This window comes from Mus pahari, chromosome 3 (genome assembly GCF_900095145.1).
Source record: "Mus pahari chromosome 3, PAHARI_EIJ_v1.1, whole genome shotgun sequence".
NCBI lineage: Eukaryota > Metazoa > Chordata > Mammalia > Rodentia > Muridae > Mus > Mus pahari.
The window spans coordinates 86,982,718-87,004,472 of NC_034592.1; the positions used below are offsets into that span (position 1 = coordinate 86,982,718).

At 45.4% G+C, this 21,755-nt stretch overlaps 1 protein-coding gene across 8 annotated transcripts in view; it reads right to left on the reverse strand.

Annotated features, from left to right (window-relative positions):
- The window catches only part of Cd44 (CD44 molecule (Indian blood group)), an 89,481-nt gene extending 68,052 nt beyond the window's left edge, over positions 1 to 21,429 (reverse strand). For 2 of the 8 annotated variants that reach the window (XM_021191995.2, XM_021191993.2), the window contains exon 1: positions 21,038 to 21,308. In XM_021191995.2, coding sequence (XP_021047654.1) covers positions 21,038 to 21,110 — 73 coding nt within the window. In that variant the 5' untranslated portion in view covers positions 21,111 to 21,308. Of the gene's footprint in view, positions 1 to 21,037 lie in introns of all 8 variants that reach the window. The other 6 variants (XM_021192004.1, XM_021191994.1, XM_021191997.2 and 3 more) reach the window with 5 other exon arrangements.
- Between the last annotated feature and the right edge of the window lie 326 nt (positions 21,430 to 21,755).

The following is a 21,755-nucleotide window of genomic DNA, read 5'->3' on the forward strand; positions in this document are numbered from 1 at the left end:
CCTTCCAGATCTTAGCCATGAACTCAAGGCAACCCAGGGTCCCAGAGTAGTAGCCAAACTCTAACTCTGACCATCTGTGCTAGTATTACTTTAATTCCATTACTTGGAAATGTTAGGGCTTTAACCCCACAAGATCATCTGGATCATTGTCCACACGTGGGGCCCTACTCTCAGTGAGGCTATGTGGGGCTTGTCATTTTTAACTTTTGAGCCTCAGGTTCTTCACTGGTGAAGCAAAGGTCATGTGTTCTTCATGGAGTGCTTTTAAGGATGAAATGAAGGAATGCAGATAAGGCACTGGGCAAAGTGCCCCAGTCTTAGCACAGTGCTTGGTACTTGGTAGCTATTGGCCAGTAGGTATCTTCAAAGAAGCCTATAGGTAAAGCACCTCTTGTGATAACTTAATTCATGATCAGTTATTATATCTTTGATTAATGCCAAGTACCTCCAGCCCTCAAGATGTTTAGGGATCAGCCCTGGCTACCCAGATATGTGGCTTCTTACAACTCATACTCTGAGTAAGAGATTATGGGTGATGAGGGTAGAGATAGATAGATAGATAGATAGATAGATAGATAGATAGATAGATAGATAGATAGATATGATAGGACTAAATTGATCTGAAAGATTAGACAGATCCTTTTTTATTTATATATAAAGAACATTATACTAGGAAGAAATCTGCCCCATGCAACCAGTAAGGGTCCCATTAGACCCAACCTTATTTGTCTTTATATCCATGGTGTCACAGTGTGACACAAACTATCTCTGATGTAGTAGTGGAAGCATTTATTTGACATGGATCTGTGTGTTCATCTTCTTACTAGTAAGTTATGAGTACTTAAAGAATCACTTCAGCTCTCTAGATCCCAGCATTCTCATCAAGTAAGTGGAATTTGAGAATCTCTAGTTCCCAACCCAGCTCTATGCAGCTAGAAGAGGTCTGTGAGAAGGCTGATTAACTTTCCCAGTGACCCAGGGACTGGGTAGTGGCATTTTGCTTTGTTATCTGGACAGCTAGGATGTAATGAATATTTCCAGCAGGGTGGACTGGCCAACAGAGTGAAAGAGCAGACAAAACAAAAAGCATGGATAGCATCCTGTTCTCCAATTGCAGCGAGTCCACCCATCAATGGAGCTCTAGGCAAAGAATGGTTTCAATTAAGTAAAACACAACAGAGTTGCTAATTTCCTTAGAGAGAATCTTCCTAAATTACCACAAACATTCCCCAGTGTGCCCTGCAGTGAATTTCAGTATTTGGGACCAAGTCAAACCGTTCTGCAGTCCTGGGATGGTCCTTGCCTGAGAAGCTGCTCAATGGGGACAATGGGGACCTGCCCCCTAGCTGGATCCGCTGGTGGTCTTCAAGGGCCCATTGTCCCTGAGAAAAAGAGGAAAACTCCTACCCTCCCCTTTCCTGCTTAGCAGCCTTTCTGAGTTGTTACTCAACGATCCAGGAAAAAAGATTTATTTAATCTAGATTCTACAAAGACACGAAAGAGACCTTGACTTTTCTAGGCCTGAATCCAGAGAGCGGAAGAAAAGTATTAATCAGACAAAGGTGAACTGGTGGGATCATGGGAGGGAGTGGAGGTAACTGTGAGTTAAATGCTATCCGAGCACATAGGATCTGAGGCATCTTAAAGAAGCAGTGATTCCGACTCATGAGCCTCCATTTCCCAGACTCCCGTGACACTGAAGAAGTGTCGCTCATTTAGTCAATACATGTTTACTCAGAAGAACAGACGAGTGTAAGACAGTAAATGCATGTAAATTGCCATCAAAGAAGTAGACCATAGCACATGCTCAGTAAATGCTCTTCTCCATAGGCAACTGGCCTTGACTCCCCCCTCCCCCCACCCCATACCAAGGAATCCTTTGAGTTTTGAATCTATTATGTCTTTGTGCAATGAAAAGCCATCTTTGCTCTGATAATCTGCAGTTTCGTTCCAAACAACAGTAAGCCAAACTCTCATGAAATAGAAGGAAGATGGAAAGCTGACTCAGATGCAAATACTCCTATTAAAAGGTGTAAAAAGCCTTGCTCATTGTGGGGGTGTGGCTGGGAGTGGCTTTTGGAGGGCAGCAGAACTAAGCAGTTAAAGGCAATTACAGGTATTTTTGGAGGTGAAAGACTTGAACATCCCAATGACAGGCAGGGCGGCATTTACTTTATGCACTCAGAAACTGGCCCCCAAGCTGGGACTTGTGGGAAGGGTGTGGGCCCTGAGAAACTCCAGCAGAAAGAAGCTATTGCATTGAACTAACCCCCTAAAGGCTCCTCTGTGCTCTGAGGCCACAGAACAACACTGTAAAGAAGTGTCGCTACAGCTTGGGGGGGGATGGCTCAGTAGGCAATATGGTTGCCACACAAACGTGAGAAACTGAGGTCAGACTTCTAGCCTCTACCATTAACTTGAGGAGGGGGTACTTGTGCCTATAACCCCAATGTTGGGGAGGGAGATTGGGGGAGTCTCTGGAAATCACTTGTCAGCTAATCTCACTGAACAGGTAAGATCCAGGCTTAGGAATAGCCCTTGTCTCCAAAGAGTGAGGCAGAGAAAGATAAAGGTATCCAGGCATCATCCTCTGGCCTTATCTGTATGTAGTCATGCTCATAGCCCATGCTTACACCTCCTGTACACACACACACACACACACACACACACACACACACACACACAGGCAAAAGCCACTCCTCCCCTTGCCCCCACTAACTGGAAGAACAGGAGGCAGGAAAGTCTGATCCTGCTGACACAGGCAGCCTGAGAGATTGACTGTAATTGTGCAAGTAAAGACAGGCCCCAAAGCGTGCTTCCCAGTTTGCTTTCACCAGTGACAGCCAAGGTTCCGGGAAATTCACAGCTCCGAGAGCGTTCCAGTAAGCCTGTGCGGGAATCACAACTCTAGGATGCTGACCCCGCCAAATGAAATGAGAATTCATCAGCTAACATTATGCTCAGAAATGAAATGAAAATTTTTCCCAAGGCAGTTGGAAGCGTTCCTCAAATGTGCCAGGAGCACAGTTAGGGCTGAATGGGGAAGAGAGAGACCTCGGAGCCTTAGGATTGGAACAATGATTATAATTATTACTCTTGAATGCTTGTTCCATGCCAGACTTTCTATCAAGGGCTTCATGTACTGCATCCCAGCAGTGCTTAAGCCTTGGGAATTAAGCCTCCATCTCAGAGAAGAGACAAGTAAGACACAGAGAGGCTAAGTGCATCACTTAAGGCAGCGGAACTAGCAAGCAGCAGGACTAGAATCCAGCCATGATGCCAGGGCCCACATTACATCCTGAGCATACAGGACACAGACGACTCTGACAGTCAGGACTTAACTATGTGGTCTGGAATAAACATTTTTTGTTCCAGACCTTAGAAAAAGATAAAAATGCCTGGCTCTAGGAGACATTGTTTCTTGGTGGCCTGTTTGAAGCTGGGGCCTGTTTCTGAATGTCTTGCAGGGGGTCTGGGAAACTTGTTTGGAGAAGAAACCAGATGAGTTTCCCAAAGATGTTTAACAACGCAAACAATGCAGAATCCAGAAGTGGCTGATGACTGTAACACTCCAAAAACAGAAACAGGAAGCTCACACACTTAATAGGGCATTTTTCCCCCTATGAAGAGACAGCAGCTAAAGGAAGCCTGGAGTTTACCTAATGGTGCTTATTTGAAAGAAGAGAGAACTCTTCCAAACACATCTCTGAAGAACTTTGGGAACTTCACTTTGTGATCTATCACAAAGGGACTGGAGTGTCCATGGCTTGTTTCCACAAACCTGACCCCCACAGTCCCGTGTGTAGAAGAACACTTCTCTGTCTTTCACATGTATTCTGAGTTGTCAGATGCTGCACACATTCAGCTTCTGTGTGGCACCATTTGGGGAAAACACAGAAGAGAATCTCATGGATGATGTCACTCGTGGAGGGACTGAGGACAGTGCAATGATAGGTGCCAGACAAAGGAAGGGTGGAAGGAGATGTTGCCTGCTTGATGAGAGATCTTTCACATGTGTATGCTTGTGTGTGTGTGTGTGTGTGTGTGTGTGTGTGTGCAAGAGAGAGAATATGAAAATAGTTTAAAGAGATAGTATAAATTGATAAATGATAGGTTTAAAAGCTAAATGTAAATAATGTAAGTACATATATGGCAGATAGATAGATAGATAGATAGATAGATAGATAGATAGATAGATAGATAGATAGATTCATTGCCAGATAGATAATAGAGAGTCATTGTTTTGTTTTGTTTTTCAAAAAATTCAATTTCAAACTTAGTCCAAACTCACCATGTCTAACCATAATTTCACCCAAACCTCTCTAACCCTAAAGTAGATCAAAAGCCTTCAGAGAAAAGAATTACAGTTCTAACCTCGTTTATTCAATAAGGATTCTTCCAATGATTCTATGTGCAGGGTACTATGCTCCTGGGGTCAGGACATTAAATAAGGCTCACGGGGTCATTATTCCAATAGAAGATATGGCCCAGTGGAGAAGCCAGACATTAGACAAGTCAATTATACAGCACAATGAGTCATGGTAAGAGCACAAGGTGTGGTGGGATCCAAGAGCTTGTTCTAGCAGCAAGCCTTTGCTCTGCAAGGTCCCAGCTGGGAACTGAAGGATGAGTTAGAAACTGATTCAACAAGCTGAAGTGCAACAAGGTGCACAGTCATGAAATTTATCTCAAAATACAGTGATGTTGGTTCAAGAGAATCTGTTTCCTCTAGCTCCTTCATCGTTAGATAGAGAAAAACCTGGCTTTCTTCTTCTCTACTAAATAATCACATCTGTGAGACCTGACTTTAAACATCCTTGGATAGTGTCATAAATCCTTAAACTGTATCTAGGCAGCCAAAGAAGAATGGAAAATCACCACAAGAAGGAAAGAATGTAAGAGCTGGGGGATGGGAATCTGTGCTCCAAAAAGACATCCTGGACATGACGTGACTGTAACACTCACTAACTCTCCGTGGCTGTGGTAACCTGCACAAGATTGGACCTGCCAACATTTCATCATGAATAGAGGAGATGATAATGAGGCCTCACCCCTCCCTAAGGAGCTAGCAGCAGTCAGTGGTTGCTGGGAGACAGGTAGTCGCTTTCTTCAGTGGTGTAGCCGCTGACAAGGGGCTGGTGTCCCAGTAAGTGCTTCCCCACCATGCTCATGGGAGCAACTATAACTAAAGACTAAAGCCAGTCGCTCACACACAGAAACAGACTTGAGGGCAAGAGGCAGACCCATGGAGAAGAAGAAAGGCTTTGGCTAAAGACAGAATGGGAATGAAAGAAGAGACTTGGGGGTGGGGAGGAATGACTCAAAATCTTAATATGCATGTATGAAATGGCCAATGATTTTTTTTTTTTTTGTAAATTCTGAAGGCCTCTCCCTCTCTCAGGATGTTAGACTGCTGAGCTAAATGCACTGGGGCAGGGGATTAGACCAGAAAAACAAAACAAAGCAGAACAAAACCCACTATCTGTTCTCAGATTTATCAAAAGGTTAATATATTGAACACTTGAACTTTGAACTCAAAAGAACTAGAAAGAAGGGCTCCTCCCACTTGTGACAGACAATATTAATATATGATTCAGTAATCAATTCCAGACTCCCTAAAGCTAGATCAGCCCCCAAGGAGCTAATGTGGTATGAAGGCACAGACATGGGCTCTGAAGCTATAATCTAGGATTCAAATCCTCAGAGTTCACTAATTAGCTCTGACCTTGACTTGAAGTGAACTTGGGAGAAAAAAAAATCATTAAAACTTCACTATGGTTAGAAAAAAAAAAGAGTATAATAATGCTAACCACGAAGTTAATGTGAGTACTGGATTAGATAATGGAGCTGAAAACACTTCACACACATTAAAACACTCCAGTGGAAAAATGTAATAGAAAGGGGAAGCTGGCCATCTCCCTTGGGGGTCATCATCTCAGAACTTACAGGAAGAGATGTTCATCCAAGGTCAGGGTAATTCTTTTTTAATGGATCACTGCAGAGAAGTGGTCCTCATGTATGGGGCAGCTCCAGCAGTGTGGAGACGGGCTGGAAGTCATGAGTTTCCAGTAATAAAGCCCTCAAGCAAGCGAAAGATGAGCCCAAGAAGCTATCTCATATAAATTAATACAAGTTTAAGGTTGTTTCTCAATGTTTTATTCCCTTTTCTGGAAGAGAGGGAAAGATATATTTATAGCTATTGGAGCCGAGAAAAGACATAGATAGACCAAGAGATCCTCAAATTGTAATGAGTCTCCCACAAAGCCTGGCCATGAAGGGCGACATCACAAAAAAAGCTGGACGGTGTGGCTCAAAGAAATTGGAAATTACCTTTGCCTTGTTGGCTTTGCCACATATTGAGTCTTAAACCGTAGTTCTACCAGATCGATTGATACTTTCTGTGTCCTTATACATCATAGCAGACATAGTTACAATAGCAATATAGATCTCACTGAATTCAAATTTGCACAGAAATCTAGGACCTGTTCTGGAGAGGAGAGGACCACAATTCCAACTCCAATGGATGGATCATGCTTGGCTTAAATCCATCACTGCGGCCTGAGTTCTCCTTGCCAGTCATGTGATCCTATTGGTCCCATGAAAGAAAAGAGAAATCAGTCAAAGATGCTGGGAAAGCCTCTTCTCCATTTTAAAAGAGGTGCTTATGAATAAAGCATCTCTTCTGCTGATGGGTACTGACACAGTTTTCATGTGTGGAGCTGTGGATGACAAATGGCCAACATGAGGAAGACTTGTTGGGAGACAATGAGAATAGCAGGGTGCGAAGTTAGAAAAGAGAGCCATGAGTCTTGGCAATATCACTGAGATACTAAAACTATGCCACCCTCACATTTCTTACTGTGGGAGGAATTATTTCGAGAGAGTTGATTGTTCTATTGCTTACAGAGATACTCAGATGGATGACCTGACTCACAAGTAGGTGATGGATAGCGAGCATGTGGTTTGCTGCCTCAAAGGGTTGTATCTTCTGATGGGATATAATAGTTGTAACTCCATCCCTATCTCACCTACCCAAGGAAGTACATGAAGATGAGAAGGATGCTATCACCGTGACAAAGCAGACACCCTTCACTTTTCTCTCTTGTATCAGACATGGTTGCTGACAATAGATCACGTGGGGCAGTCTCTGCCTAGACCATTTTGGTAAACAATTTTTTATCATCCCCTGTATTTGACTTTGAATGCTTGTTTTCTCACCACATCCGTAGCACTAGTCTGAAAGAATCTACTCTCATCATCTTCAGAGTCAGCAATTATCTTAAAGATAAAGCAGTGAGGCCCCTGAAGCCAAATGGGTTGGCATTCATATCCCAGAGAGCATAGCTGCTCATCTTGTCTGACCCAAAGGATGTACCTGCATGACCGCAGGAAGTCATTCCACAAGCTACCTCAAACATGCATGCTCTCAGACCCTAGATCCAAGCCCTAAGTCTTGATCCTACACAGAGGCTTAGTATCACAACCTGAGAGTACACTATAAATTTTCCCCAGTGCTGCTCTGTGTTGGCATCTTCTGTTTCTTCAGAATTTGCCTTCTTTTGACACTCAAACAATGCTCCAAAAAGCTCTAGTCACTTCATAGATTTCCATGATTTCCATCCATCACTATCAACTATGAAGCAGACATGATTGTCAACTGACTTCAATATCTGGAGAACTTAAATTTCTTCCTCTTTTACAGAACCCAAGAGTGAGGCAGCAAAAGAGGAGTTAGATTTGGTTAATGTTACTATGGATATGGGACCATACCCACTAGACTGTATTTTTCACATAGAGCTGATGGGGTTCTGAGAAATCCAACAAAAAGGGGACCTCAAAGAACAGGGGATGCTACACATACAGGTAATACTGGTCACCTTATGGGGCTCAAGAGGCTTAGAACAAATGGGAATCCCCTTACTATGTTCCTTCATAAGATTGTGGGTGTCTCTTTCATAACACAGGACATGTGTATTCAAATAAGGGATCGCTTTTTGTTTAGTGTCTATCTCCCAGACACACTGTTGATGCCAGGAAGCACCAATGAGACTGTGCTTCACATCTCAAGTTACATCATCAGTGTCTAGCAGACACTATTTATTGTTGTACACATCTTGTTGACTCAATCCATGAAACTCATGACCATTGACTCCACTCAGAATCCCAAAGGCCAGTCTAGGTTGCCCTGGGCAACCTTTTGTTCCAGTTGCCCCATAAGGCAAAAATGATCCAAAGAACACCAAGTAAGACAAGGAAGAAAATGAACAGCTCTAGTGCAGCAATGGTCCCCAAAGAATGTAAGTACCTATACCATTCTGCATTGTGCCACTAATACACTGCTCCTTTAACCCCATCCCTTTTTATATTCAAGGTCTTCTTAGAGTGGTAATTCAGTGATTAGTGATTTATCCTCTACTATTTCAAAGAGGGAAAGTGGAAAAAGGTTTGTCTAGGAGTCAGAAGACCTGAGTATATAGCTAATAGGTTGTGTGATCTTGAGCAGTCACGTGAAGCCTTGAGGTTTTAATAGGATGTCCAATAAAGACAAGTGTGCTATATACTTTCCAACTCTTCTTTCTGACTTGGTAGCCTCTTTGGCTTGTAGTGCCAAAGCCATTGTAATTTCTCTCTTAGGCTCTCTCTTTTCTTTCTCTATTTCTCCATTTTATTGGGCCATGTTATGGTGCTGCTGTGGGGATCTGGTTCAGCTAGCACATTTCAAGGTTTCAGCAATAGATAACCTTCCTACCTGTCTCCAGTGTGGTGGCTGAGCTATCCCACCAAAAGTATTGAGACCCACCAGTGCAGAACACCTCAGTCCCCTGCCAGCCTGAACACATTCACATGCTTCAGGAAATGGCACAACCAAAAAGAAGCCTGGGCCAATATGAAGCCCTCCTAGATAAGAAGGGGGTTGGAAGCTCTGAGAAGATTGGTGAGCATTCCAAAGAATATGGTTTCAACGATTGGGGTCAACCAGCAACAGGAGACACAGATAAAGGTGAAAGTTAGCCCAGGTAATAATAGCACCTTGTAGTTTTATTCACGTGCTTCAGCCTGACCAGGGAAGGGGTTGGGGGTGACAAAACAAACTCACTTTCACACCAGCAAACCAAGGTGCAGAGGTCAAGAGGAGGCAGAGGGATTATTATCCTAGGTGGTTCACACAGTATTAGACAGATAAAGCCAATAGCCCAAGGTCACACAATTAGGCTTTCACAGGTTGGGAATTAGAGCAGAATGTCCTAATCTTACCCAGGGGCTATTTCTAGTAGACTCTCCATGGAGCCTTTTGTTTATCCTTCAGTTCTATCTTATCTTACCTTCCTAGGTAGTGAGCCTACTTTTTCCCTTGGGGACCAGTTAGGGAAATTTGAGTGGCTCAGAATGGCTGACTAGCCTGAGCTTAGAATTCAGCTTTCTGGACTCGGATGCTCTGAGCTGAGCCCAGTCTGTGGAATGTTGTTGCTGTTTTACATTTGAGAAGCCTAGAAGAGAGCTCAGAGGCAGCTGAGAATGCGAAGGCTCCAGGGGCTGATAAAACTTGTAATTAACATGCACGTACAACCCTTTCATCTTCAAAGGCTTTCTTCCCATTAGCCAGTTCTTTCTCCTATCGCCCTCTTGGGTGAGCCTTCCCCCCCCCTTTTTTTTTGTCTTCTCAGTTTGCAGATGAAGTGATGTGAAGAAGGGGCCCTTTGCCAGTATGTCTGGCCTTGGTTCAAACAGGAGATTCCTGGCTCCAAGAAACTAACTTGACATGGGGTGATGGGAAAACAGAGCAAGCATGAATCAGAAGTGAAGGGACGAGTGACTGAACCTGTCCTCTCAGTAAAAGACTATTTTTATACTGTTCTGAAGTCGGGTCGGGGGAGAGGATGGCTCCTTATCTAGATTCAAGAAACTTCCACAGATTCTACAGATGACTTTCAGAAACATGACACAGAGAAGTCTGGTGCTCCGGTATGGTGTCATCGGTGTGACAGGAGGGAGCCAAATGCTCAAAAATATTTTGTCCATAGCAGACATCACGAATGGATCACAGCAGTCTTTGTATAAAGATTAAGCTTTTTAACATAGCACCCCAAGAAGCCTCCGTTCATCAGTAATAAATGCCACCTGAGCAGAAATGGACCTGTTAACTGATGTCACAGGACTTGTTTGGGAGTCACCTGAATTGTCACTCTCCAAACAAAGAAAAAGTTTTAAAGTTCTCACCACCGCATTGGCATTCACCTTGTTCTAGATTCTGTTAGCACTGCCTGACAGGGTTGAGGGCTTCCTCTGAGGGCTTCCTCTGAGTTTCTAAGGGAGAAGTGGACCCTATAGACAATGTCATTATTATTCTGTCACCTGGAATCTGTAGCATCCATCTCTTCGACATGAACTGTCTTATGTAGATAGCCTTTAAGTTCAATGATGTCACACTTTTATCCACTCCTTTAAATGTTTTGCTCATGACATACACTCCTTGTTTCCCTTCTTCTGTGTTCTTTTTTTCTCCCACCCTCAGTACATCTTCTAGTTCCCTGAGATCTTCCTACACACCAGCAGTCCAGGGGCATGTCTTGCTTTTTCTGATCTCCACTCAGTTATTGGTAGCTTGATAGCTTCTACTTAGAAGCTTGGTGACTTCTACTAAGTTAATAGCTTCTAGCTGCCAAGCTTCTACAAACCTATCACATACCTGAGAATAACTCATTGGCATCCCTCACTTCTTTCCACCTGTCAGTCACACAATTCAGTATAATAAACTGGTCAGCTTGTCACCATTTTACCTCTGAGGAAACAGGAGCAATGATAAAGAGGGACCATGCCCACAGCCATTCTGTGACCAAGACAAAGGACTGTTTGCTGGCCGTGTGTGGGTTCTCACTTTTCTCGGAGTAATGCCATGTCTGTAGAACTGGTTGGAAGTACAGACAGCGGAACCATGCTCAACAACTAAGGGCTTAATTATGACACAATAAGTGAAACTCTCTGGGATTTTATTTCAATCAAAGGTTGGTGGATTCCAGGTGACTATGATGTGGGGACAAGCAGAAAGGATTACAACCTGACCAAAGACCTTCAGTCACTGACTGAGGGCTGGAGGTAGACAGGGTGTTCAGCCTCTGACCCCCTTTGAAAACCTCCTCAGTATCATAGTGTTTATGATTTTATGGAAGGTTCTTGGTAGAAGAAGTAAACTCATCTCACTGGCTTTTAGTACCGTACTCTGCTAAAGTTTTATATGTGTATAACATGTTTTATATGCATGTATAATATGTATCATATGTACATATGCATTATTATCATTTTATTTTATGTGTATGAGTGCTTTGCCTGAGTTTGGTATGCTCAGAGGCCAGAAAAGAGTGTTAGATCCTTCGGAAGTGAAACTACAGACAGTTTGTAAGCTAGCATATAGGTGCTGGGCATAGAACCTGAGTCCTCTGGAAGAGCAGCCAGTGCTCTTAACCACTGAGCCATTGCTACAGCCAAGGTGTACATATATTATAGTGGGTGGTTTGGTTGAATACATGGATCATTTTGTACTAACATGCTGTAAAGTATCCTTGAAGGAGGTTGAGAAATTCAGGATGCTCATGAAACTTTAAGAATGAAGGACATAGCTTCTTCTCACAAAAGCTGGATTTTCAGGCCTCCTGGGACAGTACTGTTTGAACTATCATTTGAAACAAGCAGTGTTTCATTAGGATCCTGCCCATGATTCCAGGTCTAGCTCCCTGCAGTGGAAGCTGTGTGACTGAGACACATTGTTAGCTTCTCTGTCGGGACTGGGGTACATCTATCCCCTTCCAAGAAGGAGGGAGAATTTGGTACTGAACAAGGAGGCAAAGTCCTTGTCCCTAGAACTTGCTTTTGCCTGCTGCTGTTTATGGAGTATAACTGGGTCTTTGTGCTGGCTTCTGGCATGGATTAATAACCCACCGCTGACATTAAATCCACACTGGACATCACATTTTTGGTACTGTTCTATTAAAATATTATAGTAGTGTTATTTTCTCCACTAAGTTTTAGGAAACATGATTATTAGTGAACTCAGAGTGGTGAATTTACAGAACAGGAGGCCTGGACAGGACCACAGAGATCTCCTAGGGTCTTGGTTTCTCCTTTCACACATGGAGAAAATAGAGGACAGTGGTGTGGTGAGGAACTGCATAGTGAATTAGTAACAGAGAGAAACAAAACAGAGGGTAGTTTCTATGCCAAGAGCACTTCTGTATACTGCGGAGCTTTAGGAAGCACGAGCTGAATCCTGGTCTAGGCACAAGTGAGAGAGTAAACTAGAATCTTTCTTGTTTTACAACCATGGAGTCTTCAGTACCACCCTCCCCTAAACTGCCCCCTACCCCCCACCTCATACCCACACCAACAACTGTCTGATTACATGGAGCAGCTCCTAGATCTGCAAACCACTGATGGGAAGAAACGACAGTCACTCTCTCCACCTCATCACACATTTTGTAACATAGGGAACAAAAAGCCAACATTGTGTCTCAGAGTGTTGCTGAGAACAGGATTTTGATGGTGAGAGTTCACTGCATACAAGGTCAGATTTTAAGATGACTGAGTCACACCCATAGCCAGACCTAAAGGAAATCAAGAAGCCTACTCTATTGGACAAAATCTAATGGGCTTTTTTACCTCCTTGCCTTGCCTGACCTGTCAAACCTTAACAAAGATCCACTTAAGCTGAAGAGGGTGCCCAGAAAAGAAACTTCAAGGAGTTTGAGATTTGCTTCATGGAGCATGAGGGAAGAAAATGTTTTCTAGAGACCAAAAAGAAAAGGCAGAACTGAAGATAAGACAACCAGAACTTACCCAAAGTATCTCAAATAGTTAATGATGGTGATTTCTTCTAGATTAAGTCCAGAAATTTTACTCGGTTAACCATCTAAATATTTAATGAGAGCTTACTATACTTGGGGAAACATGCCAGTATCTGGAGCTATGGTGTATGCAGAAACATTCATAATACATGGGTCTTCCATTGGGGGAGGCAGGATCTCTCATTGGCCTAGAACTTGTCAAATAGGCTTGGCTGACTGCCCAAGGGTTCCAGCCGTCTTCCTGTCTCCACCTCCCTGGAGTTGGGACTACAAGTGCACACTGTCACTCCTGGGTTTTTACATGGGTGCTGAGGACCGAATTTAGAGGCTCGTGTTTTCAAGGCAAGCATTTTACCAACTGAGGCATTACCCTAAGTGAAGTTCTCACTAATGATCAGGCAATGCAGCAATAGCACGAACAACTAGTGAACATTAGAGGAGAGTAATCAGATTTAGGAATGTCTAAATAAGTGAACATAACCTCTAAGGTATCATGAAAAACAGAGGATCCAACACAAGACAAACTGCCAGCGGATTTCCTCTCCAAACCTCATCCATGCGTGCATGGCCTCCCTCTGTTCTTTGGCCTTCCCTCAGTCCATGTTCTCCCTTTGCCAGTGGGGAGCCCCTACAGCTCTCTGGTAGCTACAGAAAGGAAGCAAGTGGTTCTCTTGGGGTTTCAAATTGGAACTTATCTCTGTTAGAATCGGCTTTTTAGTCAGGGTACAGTCATCACTGGCAGCATTTGTGCCTGACATACTTATTTGGTACTTCTGGAACCTGCAGAGATGGGGTCAGGATTATAGTGAAATGACTGTTAAGGGCAAAGGCAAGGGCCAGGTGTGTGCACCCACTCTTTTCTCCCTCGAGTCTTAGTTCAGTGGTGGTGAACACTTGCAAAGAGGTTTCTCTAGTATCCTTTAAAAAAAAATGAAATAAGGAACAGTGCTGCCTCATTCATGGCTGGTGTGTGATGCTCTTGGAAGGCACTGCAGACTTGCTTAATAGTAAAGATATACATGACATTGAAGCAGATGGGAAATCCTCAATGAGTTCCTGCCGCTAGACTAAAGATCTGCAGCCCTTTTGCAGACTGAGTCACATGTGCCCAAGTGCGTCACCTCTTCTCTTCCTGAATGACTTGTTTCTCAGCCAGGGGTACCCAAAGAAAAGGATCTTACTGCCCAAGTGACATTTACCTGCTGTACACCAAGCCAATTCCAGGTCACCTGGTTTGCCATAGAGCTGAGAAGAAGAGCTACCACGGACTAAGTCCTCTGTACCCTGGATGTAAAACCCAACTCCTGGCCAACTCCTGTCTCGGTTTCCCTTTCTTCCCATCAATTCCTGTTTGTAGCATGAAGACCCTGGATGCAGGAGCTCTTCAGCGAATAGGAAGTACTTGGTTACTCTTTATTTGTTCCATGCCTCCTTCCGCTTTCTTTAATCACAAGTCACAGTCTTAGATGACAGAAAAACATCAGTCATCAAAGTCCACCTTTACCCAGGAGAGAAATAAAAAAATGAAGCAGCCATGAACAAAAACACCTATCACCCCTCATTAACTTACCTCCCAAACCTCACCACAAAGAAGGAGTTAGACTCCTGATCAGTGAGCAGATCCGAGGACATGATCTTTCCCCTTTTTGTTTGCAAGTTCTGTACCCTCCTCTGATGCCAGGTTTTAAAATGAAAGTCAAGGAGCTGGAGAGAGATCTTGGTGGCTAAGAGTGCTCGCTGTTCTTGCAGAGGCTCAGAGTTCAGTTCCCAGCACCATACGAGGTGGCTCACAGTTGCCTGTAACCCCAGATTCAGGGTATCTGACACCTTCTTCTGGACCCTTTCAGTGCCTGCACTCACATGAGGTCCTGGATTTGAGTCTCAGTCCTCTCATTTTGCAACTATGTGGCCCTGGCCCATTTCCTTAAATTCTGTGCCTTGGTTCCCTCATATGTGGAAAAGGGGTAATAAAAGCACTGTTTTTGGAAGATTGGTGCATAGTTTGGACAAGTTAGTTTATAGAAAACAAGGAGAGAGCCAGTTCAGTTTGTTATGATTATTAACATTGGTAATGGTAGCTCAGAAACCTACAGCGAGGCACCAAAAAGCAAATACAAACGATGTAAGAACTCTCAAAATGCCTTAACTACCAGCCATTGCCAAAGGAATAGATGCTCACAATCACTGCTCGTATGACCTTTTCCTTCCTCCTTGGGGTTTTGCAATTAACCTTTACTTTCAAAAGCTGAAGACTTGAGGAAGGTTCTTGGGACCTGAGTTTTGCAAATCATATCCTTGGTGACTCAAGCCCTCCCCACCCACTGTGAGTCTGTCTGCCCACACTTGCACAAAGGAGGGACACTTGCACCAGGCGGGCACACCCAGGCAGCTGGGGCACCCCAACCTCCTGGAAGTTCTAGCTCTGTGAGTCTAGCCCCCATAATAGCATCCCCAAATCCTGTGTTTGGCTGTCTCTGAGCACCGGTAGGCAAGTGATCCTAGGGAATGCAGGACCTACTCCAGACTTGAGCAACTTTGTACTGGGCAAGCTCACTGCAGAGGAAGCCACTGGGTGCCCTGTTAGCTGCCAAGCTTCCTGCAGATTAGGCACTTTGGGGATTACAGTAGTGTCATTTTGATAGCAGGGCCATAGAAGATATAAGAGTGTTCTGGAAAGTGTTTCTGCATCACTCCCTGCTAATTCCACCTGCCAGAACCAAGTGTGAGTCAGAGGGTCTGTGAGCCTCTGACTCATGGACTCCTAGTGTCAGACCAGCAGCTCACAAAGCCAACCGCTGCTGGTTTAAATGTGAGTTTGGTGTTATCAACCCATTCCCAGCCATCCACAAACCCTCTCCTGAGACCCACCCCACAGCCAGCAGCCAGCACAAGCACGGAGAGACAAACTCTCTGCTTGGGAAGAGGACATAGCCCCCGAATAAGCAGTTGGCCAGCCAAGCCTTCTCCCCACACTGTGGAGAATGTCAACACTATCAGCGTGCTGTCATACACACACAAGCATATTTGCACACTCAGCGTGTCAGCCAGCCCGCCTTTATACATGAAAATTCTTATTTCTCTATTTCAGACACTCTTTTCAGTCCAATATTTCTGGTCCTCATTGTGGGTCTGCACTGGGATCTGGGACCACAAAATGAGTGAGATCTAAGCCTTGATTAGATGGGATCCCTCAGGGTACCCCACGAGGCTGCAGAAGGCAGGTAGCCTTTTTCCATTTCTCACTAGAGGTCCTGGCTCCCTAAATCCTTATGGTCAGTTTGGAGCTAGTATGCGCTTTTTGGTTGTTTGGTTGGCTTTTGGTTTTTGTTCTTCTTGTAGTTGTTTGCTTTCGGGTTCAGGTTTACTTGTTTGTTTCCCCAGAGACAAAGGTTGAAGCCAGGACTTCATGCATGATAGGTAAACACTGTCACTGAGCTTCACCCTAGTGAAATGTATGTTTAACAAAAACGAGACCTCTAAGTGAATGAAAATTTGTAAGGCCCTCCTTAAAAACAAACAAGCAAAAAAAACCAAAACCAAAAACACAAACAAAAACAAAACAAACAAACAAAAAAACTCTTGTGTCCTCATTCAAGCAGAGGCACAAAGTAAACGGAGTCCTCAGCTTCTGGTGCAAACCCCAAGAATCTCTCTCTGAAGGAAAGAAGATCCCCTTTGAAAACTCCATGGGGCCAGGACACAGCTGCCACCTGCATCAGCTCAGGCTTTCACAAGAGTCATTTCCCACGCACGCTCTGGTTAGAGTTGCTAAAAGGCAGGTCCTCATGAAACACTAGCATAACTCATACCTTGTCTGCAAGCAACCCCAGGACAGGCTGCTGGGGAAGCCATCCCCCAGCCCCACCACACACACCTGCCTCCTGCTTTTCAGTGGAGCTGAGTCTACCTGGTTAGGTGGCCACATGCTCTTAGAGGTTCTCAGCGGGTTTTGGTTCAAGAGCTGTGACTTCTCTAGAAAGCCATGTCAAGCCACTGCCTGGGATTTCAAGACTTCCCCTCAAATTGGGTGAGTATATTTACCCATCCAAAGAGTATATAACAGCAGTTCTCTATAGGTCACTGCATCCAACATGCCTCCGAGAGCAACACAGGAGTGTCTGTGGGGCCTTTCTTAATTTGCAGCAAGGGTTATTGCCCTGACTTGTCTCAGGGAAGGAGCAGCCTCTCCCTGTTTGCCAAGCCTAGAAATGAGAGCATGTCTAAAAGGGCAACCGGACTCTGATAAGGAAATGGACTTATTTTAGCAATAAATATCTAGGTTGGCATCTCTAACAGCTGTGGCTGAGCCCTGGGAAAGATGGGACAGAGGAGGGCAAGGCAGGGCAGCCAGGAGCCTACAGGCTTCTGGAGGGAGGCAAGAGCGAGAGGCTATTTGTGACCACTCTGCTGAGTACACGGGGCAGGAACAGTGAGAGACCACTTGCTACTTCCAGAATCCTCCAAAGGTAGTGATGGGGTGATGGAGCACCTCAACTCTACTCCTTGGAGCCTTGATTTCATTATCAAGAAAACGGTGCAAGAGAAATCTCAGTGTGTGTGACCACTGCAAGGCTATGTTAAAAAAATAAAAAATAAAAAAAAAATAAAACTACTGTTGACTGAATTTGAGCAGCTGGTGGCACTTCTTAAGGGTTTCGGATGCTGAGTGGCATTAGCAACATGCCAGGATTTTAAAATTATGGTCCTTCTGGGGTAGGGACTCCAAAAGAAGACCAACAGAGTCAGCTAACCTGTACCCCTGGAGGCTCCCAGAGACTGAACCACTCACCAGAAAATATGCGCTGGACTCCCACATATGTAGCAGATGTGTAGCTTAGTCTTTATGTGGATCCCAAAACAACTGGAGCAGGGGCTATCCCTGCTGTCTGCCAGTGGATCCCATTCCCCTAACTGGGCAGCCTTGTCTGGCCTCAGTGGGAGAGGATGTGCCTAGTCCTGCAGTGACTGGATGTGCCAGGGTGGGGTGGGACCCAGTGGGCCTCCCCCTTCTCAGAGAAGGGAGAAGGGGTGTGGGGGAGGAAGTGTGTGAGGGTAGACTGGGAGGAGAGAGGGTGCTACAATCGGGATAGAAAGTGAATGAATGAATGAATGAATGAATGAATGAATATAAATAAATAAATAAATAAATGAAAAATAGGGTACTTCTAATTTTTCAATAATGCTCAAGGGTCATATGAAACAAGAAAGGTCTGTCTTGGGTACCATTTTTCTTTAGGGTAAGATATGATGATCATTATTCTTAAACTCAAACTGAATATATTGCGCCATAAAATACAAAACTGCGATGAGTGTATAGGTAGTGCTGAAGGTGTTAAAAATGTTATGCCACACCTCAGATTGACTCCACCTTCCTTCTCACCACTTCAGGGGAAATGCTGGGGCTCCCACAGTACTCCAGAGACTTCCGTATTTCAAAGATGTCCTCACACCCTAATGGAGCAGGGAACTCACCAATCCCTGTCTCCAATGGACTGCTTCCTCTAGGGAAAAAGAAAGGGTTGGTTTTTTTCCTAAGTGATCTTTAAAGTTCCCATTTTTGAGTCTATGACAGTGAATCAGGAAATTTTTAGGGAATGAATGGAAGGAGATCTGTCATAGACCAGGAATTTTGTGTGGTCCAGCATCCCCTCCTGCGTAAGGGGAAGTTGGCAGAAAATAGAAGTTTTTTTTTTTTTTTTTTCTTTTCTTCTCAGCTGCCAGAGTCTCCCAACACATTAACTCCTCACTGTATTTTAGAAGGAAGTAGATGTTCTGTGTGTACCCGGGAGTATCCGAATGAATGGAGATACTTCAGCAAGGACGGGATAAGGACGGGACTTCCTTCCTTCCTTCTTCACCAGGGAAGGCTTAGCCTACCCTCTAACTGCCAATGCTCAGAGGAAGCAGCATGGCACCTGCTGCCCCAAGTTCCAAGACTCTCAGATGAACCCCATCTTTCTCAACAATAGAGGTGCAGTTTCCAAGCCACTATCTTTGGAAAGGGAGAGGAGAGATGCAAGTGAACAGTTGTCCCCTCTGCCTTCAGTCTAGGGCCACTTTTTCCCCTTGGGGGAGAAGTTGCTTGGTGGCCTCTGCCACTTCTCTACCGTTTGACTTCCAACACAGCATTGGACACAGCACTGGATGGTTTCTTCTCTTACTCCACCCCTCCCCAACCCCCCTCCACCTCCATTCCCCACCCTCCCTACACCCCCCCCACCAGCAACTTTGCCTGGTCTCACAGGCTTCCTTATCCTCTTCCCAAACCGGTCACTGCCAGAAAGGGGCAACCATGATGCCTCTCTTCTCCCTCCCACTTCTCTTTCACACACACCCTGTACTAAGTCACATCTCATTTCAGAGTCTCAGTTCCTTTCCATGGAGCTGCTGCTACTGGCACCAGCTCTACTTGTCCTGGAGCCACACTGTACAACAAGAAGATAGAAACCCCAAGGCGGACGGGAGCCTGCCGGCCTCCGGACCTGACTTCAGGGGGTTCAGAAGGGCAACAACTATCTGGGAGCAGACCTTTTAGAATAGCTGGGAGACAGGCCAGGAAAATGTGGGTGTTCGGCTCCTCAGCCCCAACAAAGGTGGGAGTAGTGTGCCAACCTTCCTCCTGTCTTCTGAGGCCGGGTCCAGGCTCTCTCTGCCCTTCCCTCATCCATCCTGAATGTTTCTGCCTTCTAACAGCTCTGGTTCCCTATGGAAGCCTCCAAGGCAGCCTCTGCTGGCCAGAGGTCACTGTCCCTGAAGGTCTTTTCAGCTTTGTCTAGCACTTGCTTTTACATATCCCATGGCAGTCTAAGCTAGGGAACTTAATGAACCTGAGTTCACACCCAGTCCCACTCCTTGCTGTGTAAATAGGAGAAGTCACCTAACCTCTCTGAGCCTCTGTTTCCCTGCTGGTAAGGAGGGGGTGGGTGTCGGCGTCGGTGTCGGCATTTCTCACCAAATCACCATGAGGATAAAATGAGATAGCATATGTGAATTACCTCACAAAGAAGCCTGGCACAGCAAAGGACACAAAAGATGGCCAATAGTGTCCTGCTCCTATTATTATCTGCATTACTTCTGCATTCAATATTCAAAATTTAACATTCAAAAATGGAGGTGCGATTTCCTAATCCCAACCGACCATGTCTTAAAAAACCAACCCCAGTTTGACACCTCTTACCCCCAGAACTGGATTTAGTAAATCTTGTTGAGAGGACCTCACTGACGTCTGAGCTGACTTAATGACCTAGCTGGCATTTCTTCAAAGAAAAATTAACTATGCTGATGATAAACAAAGCCTTCGTGGAATTATCTGTTCATATATAGATAAAGAAGGGGGAAACGCTTGAAAATGAGCCAGACTGGGTACTTGGCCCCAGCTCCTTCCCCCTCCACAGCCACCAAAGCCACCAACCACACTTAAATGGGATATTAGGGACTGTACTACCTAATGCATGTTTCCCTGACACAGGTCTCCACCTGCTCTGAGGCTGCTAGGCAGCGAATATGAACCCTGTTTGCCTAGATTGGTAAAACCAGGGGACTGCAAGCTCTGCGCTGCTGGTCCAATTATTGCTCCAGTTATGTGTCCTCCTTGGTCCATGCTGGAACCTTTTGGGCACTCAGAGCCTCACACAAACCTGTTCAAACTCCCACAAGCTAAAATAAAGTCGTTGGTGACCAACGCAGACTTTAAGAGCCCCGAAAACTAGTCTAAGCTGAGACTCACTCTCTTCAGCTTTCTGAGGCTCCTTTCTGAAAAGCTCATTGCCCAATCTCCGGCCTGCAGCTATGTGAACACCTTGGGGAGTGCTCTGCAGGTCCCTGCTATAGCTGTGTCCCAGTGTCTGGCTCTACCTGCCTAGCCACAGCCAGCCGGACTTGGGAAACCCTTGAGCACCAGATCCTGTTAGTCGGGACAGAGGCTGCGCGCATCCAAGAGTACAGTTACTTTTGAGCCATGTGCTCCAGCAAGCATCGGGGACCTCGCCCAAAATCTGCCGCGGGCAACCTGCCCAACAAACTTTCTTCTTCCTTTCTCTTTTCCTTTCACCAAAGCAGCACTTCCCAGGCGTAAACTCTTTCCAATAGCCCCAAATCCCAGCTTTGCTTTGCTAGCTAGCCCAATTCACTACAGTCCATCCCCGGGGCGATTCAACCCAGAGGCATCCATCTGGAGTCCTCAGGCGCGGCGGGCCACTCACCGATCTGCTGCTGTGCCAGGCTCAAATGCAAGAGGCAAAGTCCCCAGGCTGTGTGCCACCAAAACTTGTCCATGGTGTGCGGGATAAAACGGAGGGATCTAGTCGCCTCTGGAAAAGGGTCGCGGGGAGAGGGGCAACGAGGGTGAATGGAACCTGTCACTGGCTGGGGGCCGCTGGGCAATGAGACCGCCTCGGAAGTTGGCTGTGGTTTTTATTCCAGGCTTTGAAAGAGTGAGTGACCTAAGAGGGAGGGAGCGCACGAAGGACACACCCAAAGCGAGGGGGCTGTGACTAAGCAGCCAACGGAAGTTTAAAGACACACCAGCCTGCTTTCGCTGTTGCCCCTGCACCCCTGCCCTGCTCTCCCAGACAGAAGAGAATGGCTGCCGCCCCCGTGCGCCCACGTTCCCCAGGGCCACTCCACAGGCTTCCTACCCTGGCCCAGCCTGCCAGCCTATGAGGAGCGCTGCTGCCTGGGACAAGGAGAATGACTGAGTTCTACGACCTCGCCCCTCTGAGTTAAATCCTCCAGTTTCTCCTTTGCCATTGAACTTCTGGGAACTTGGCTAGGGAAAGACTCGGTTTCCCAGGAAGCTGGATTTATCTTAGGGAGGAGGAGGAGGAGGAGGAGGAGGAGGAGGAGAGTGTTTTCCTGGCCAGGGTGGGGACTGAAAAGTGGGGAACTTGTGAGAGTGTTCTTTCCTCTTTCTGAGAGAAG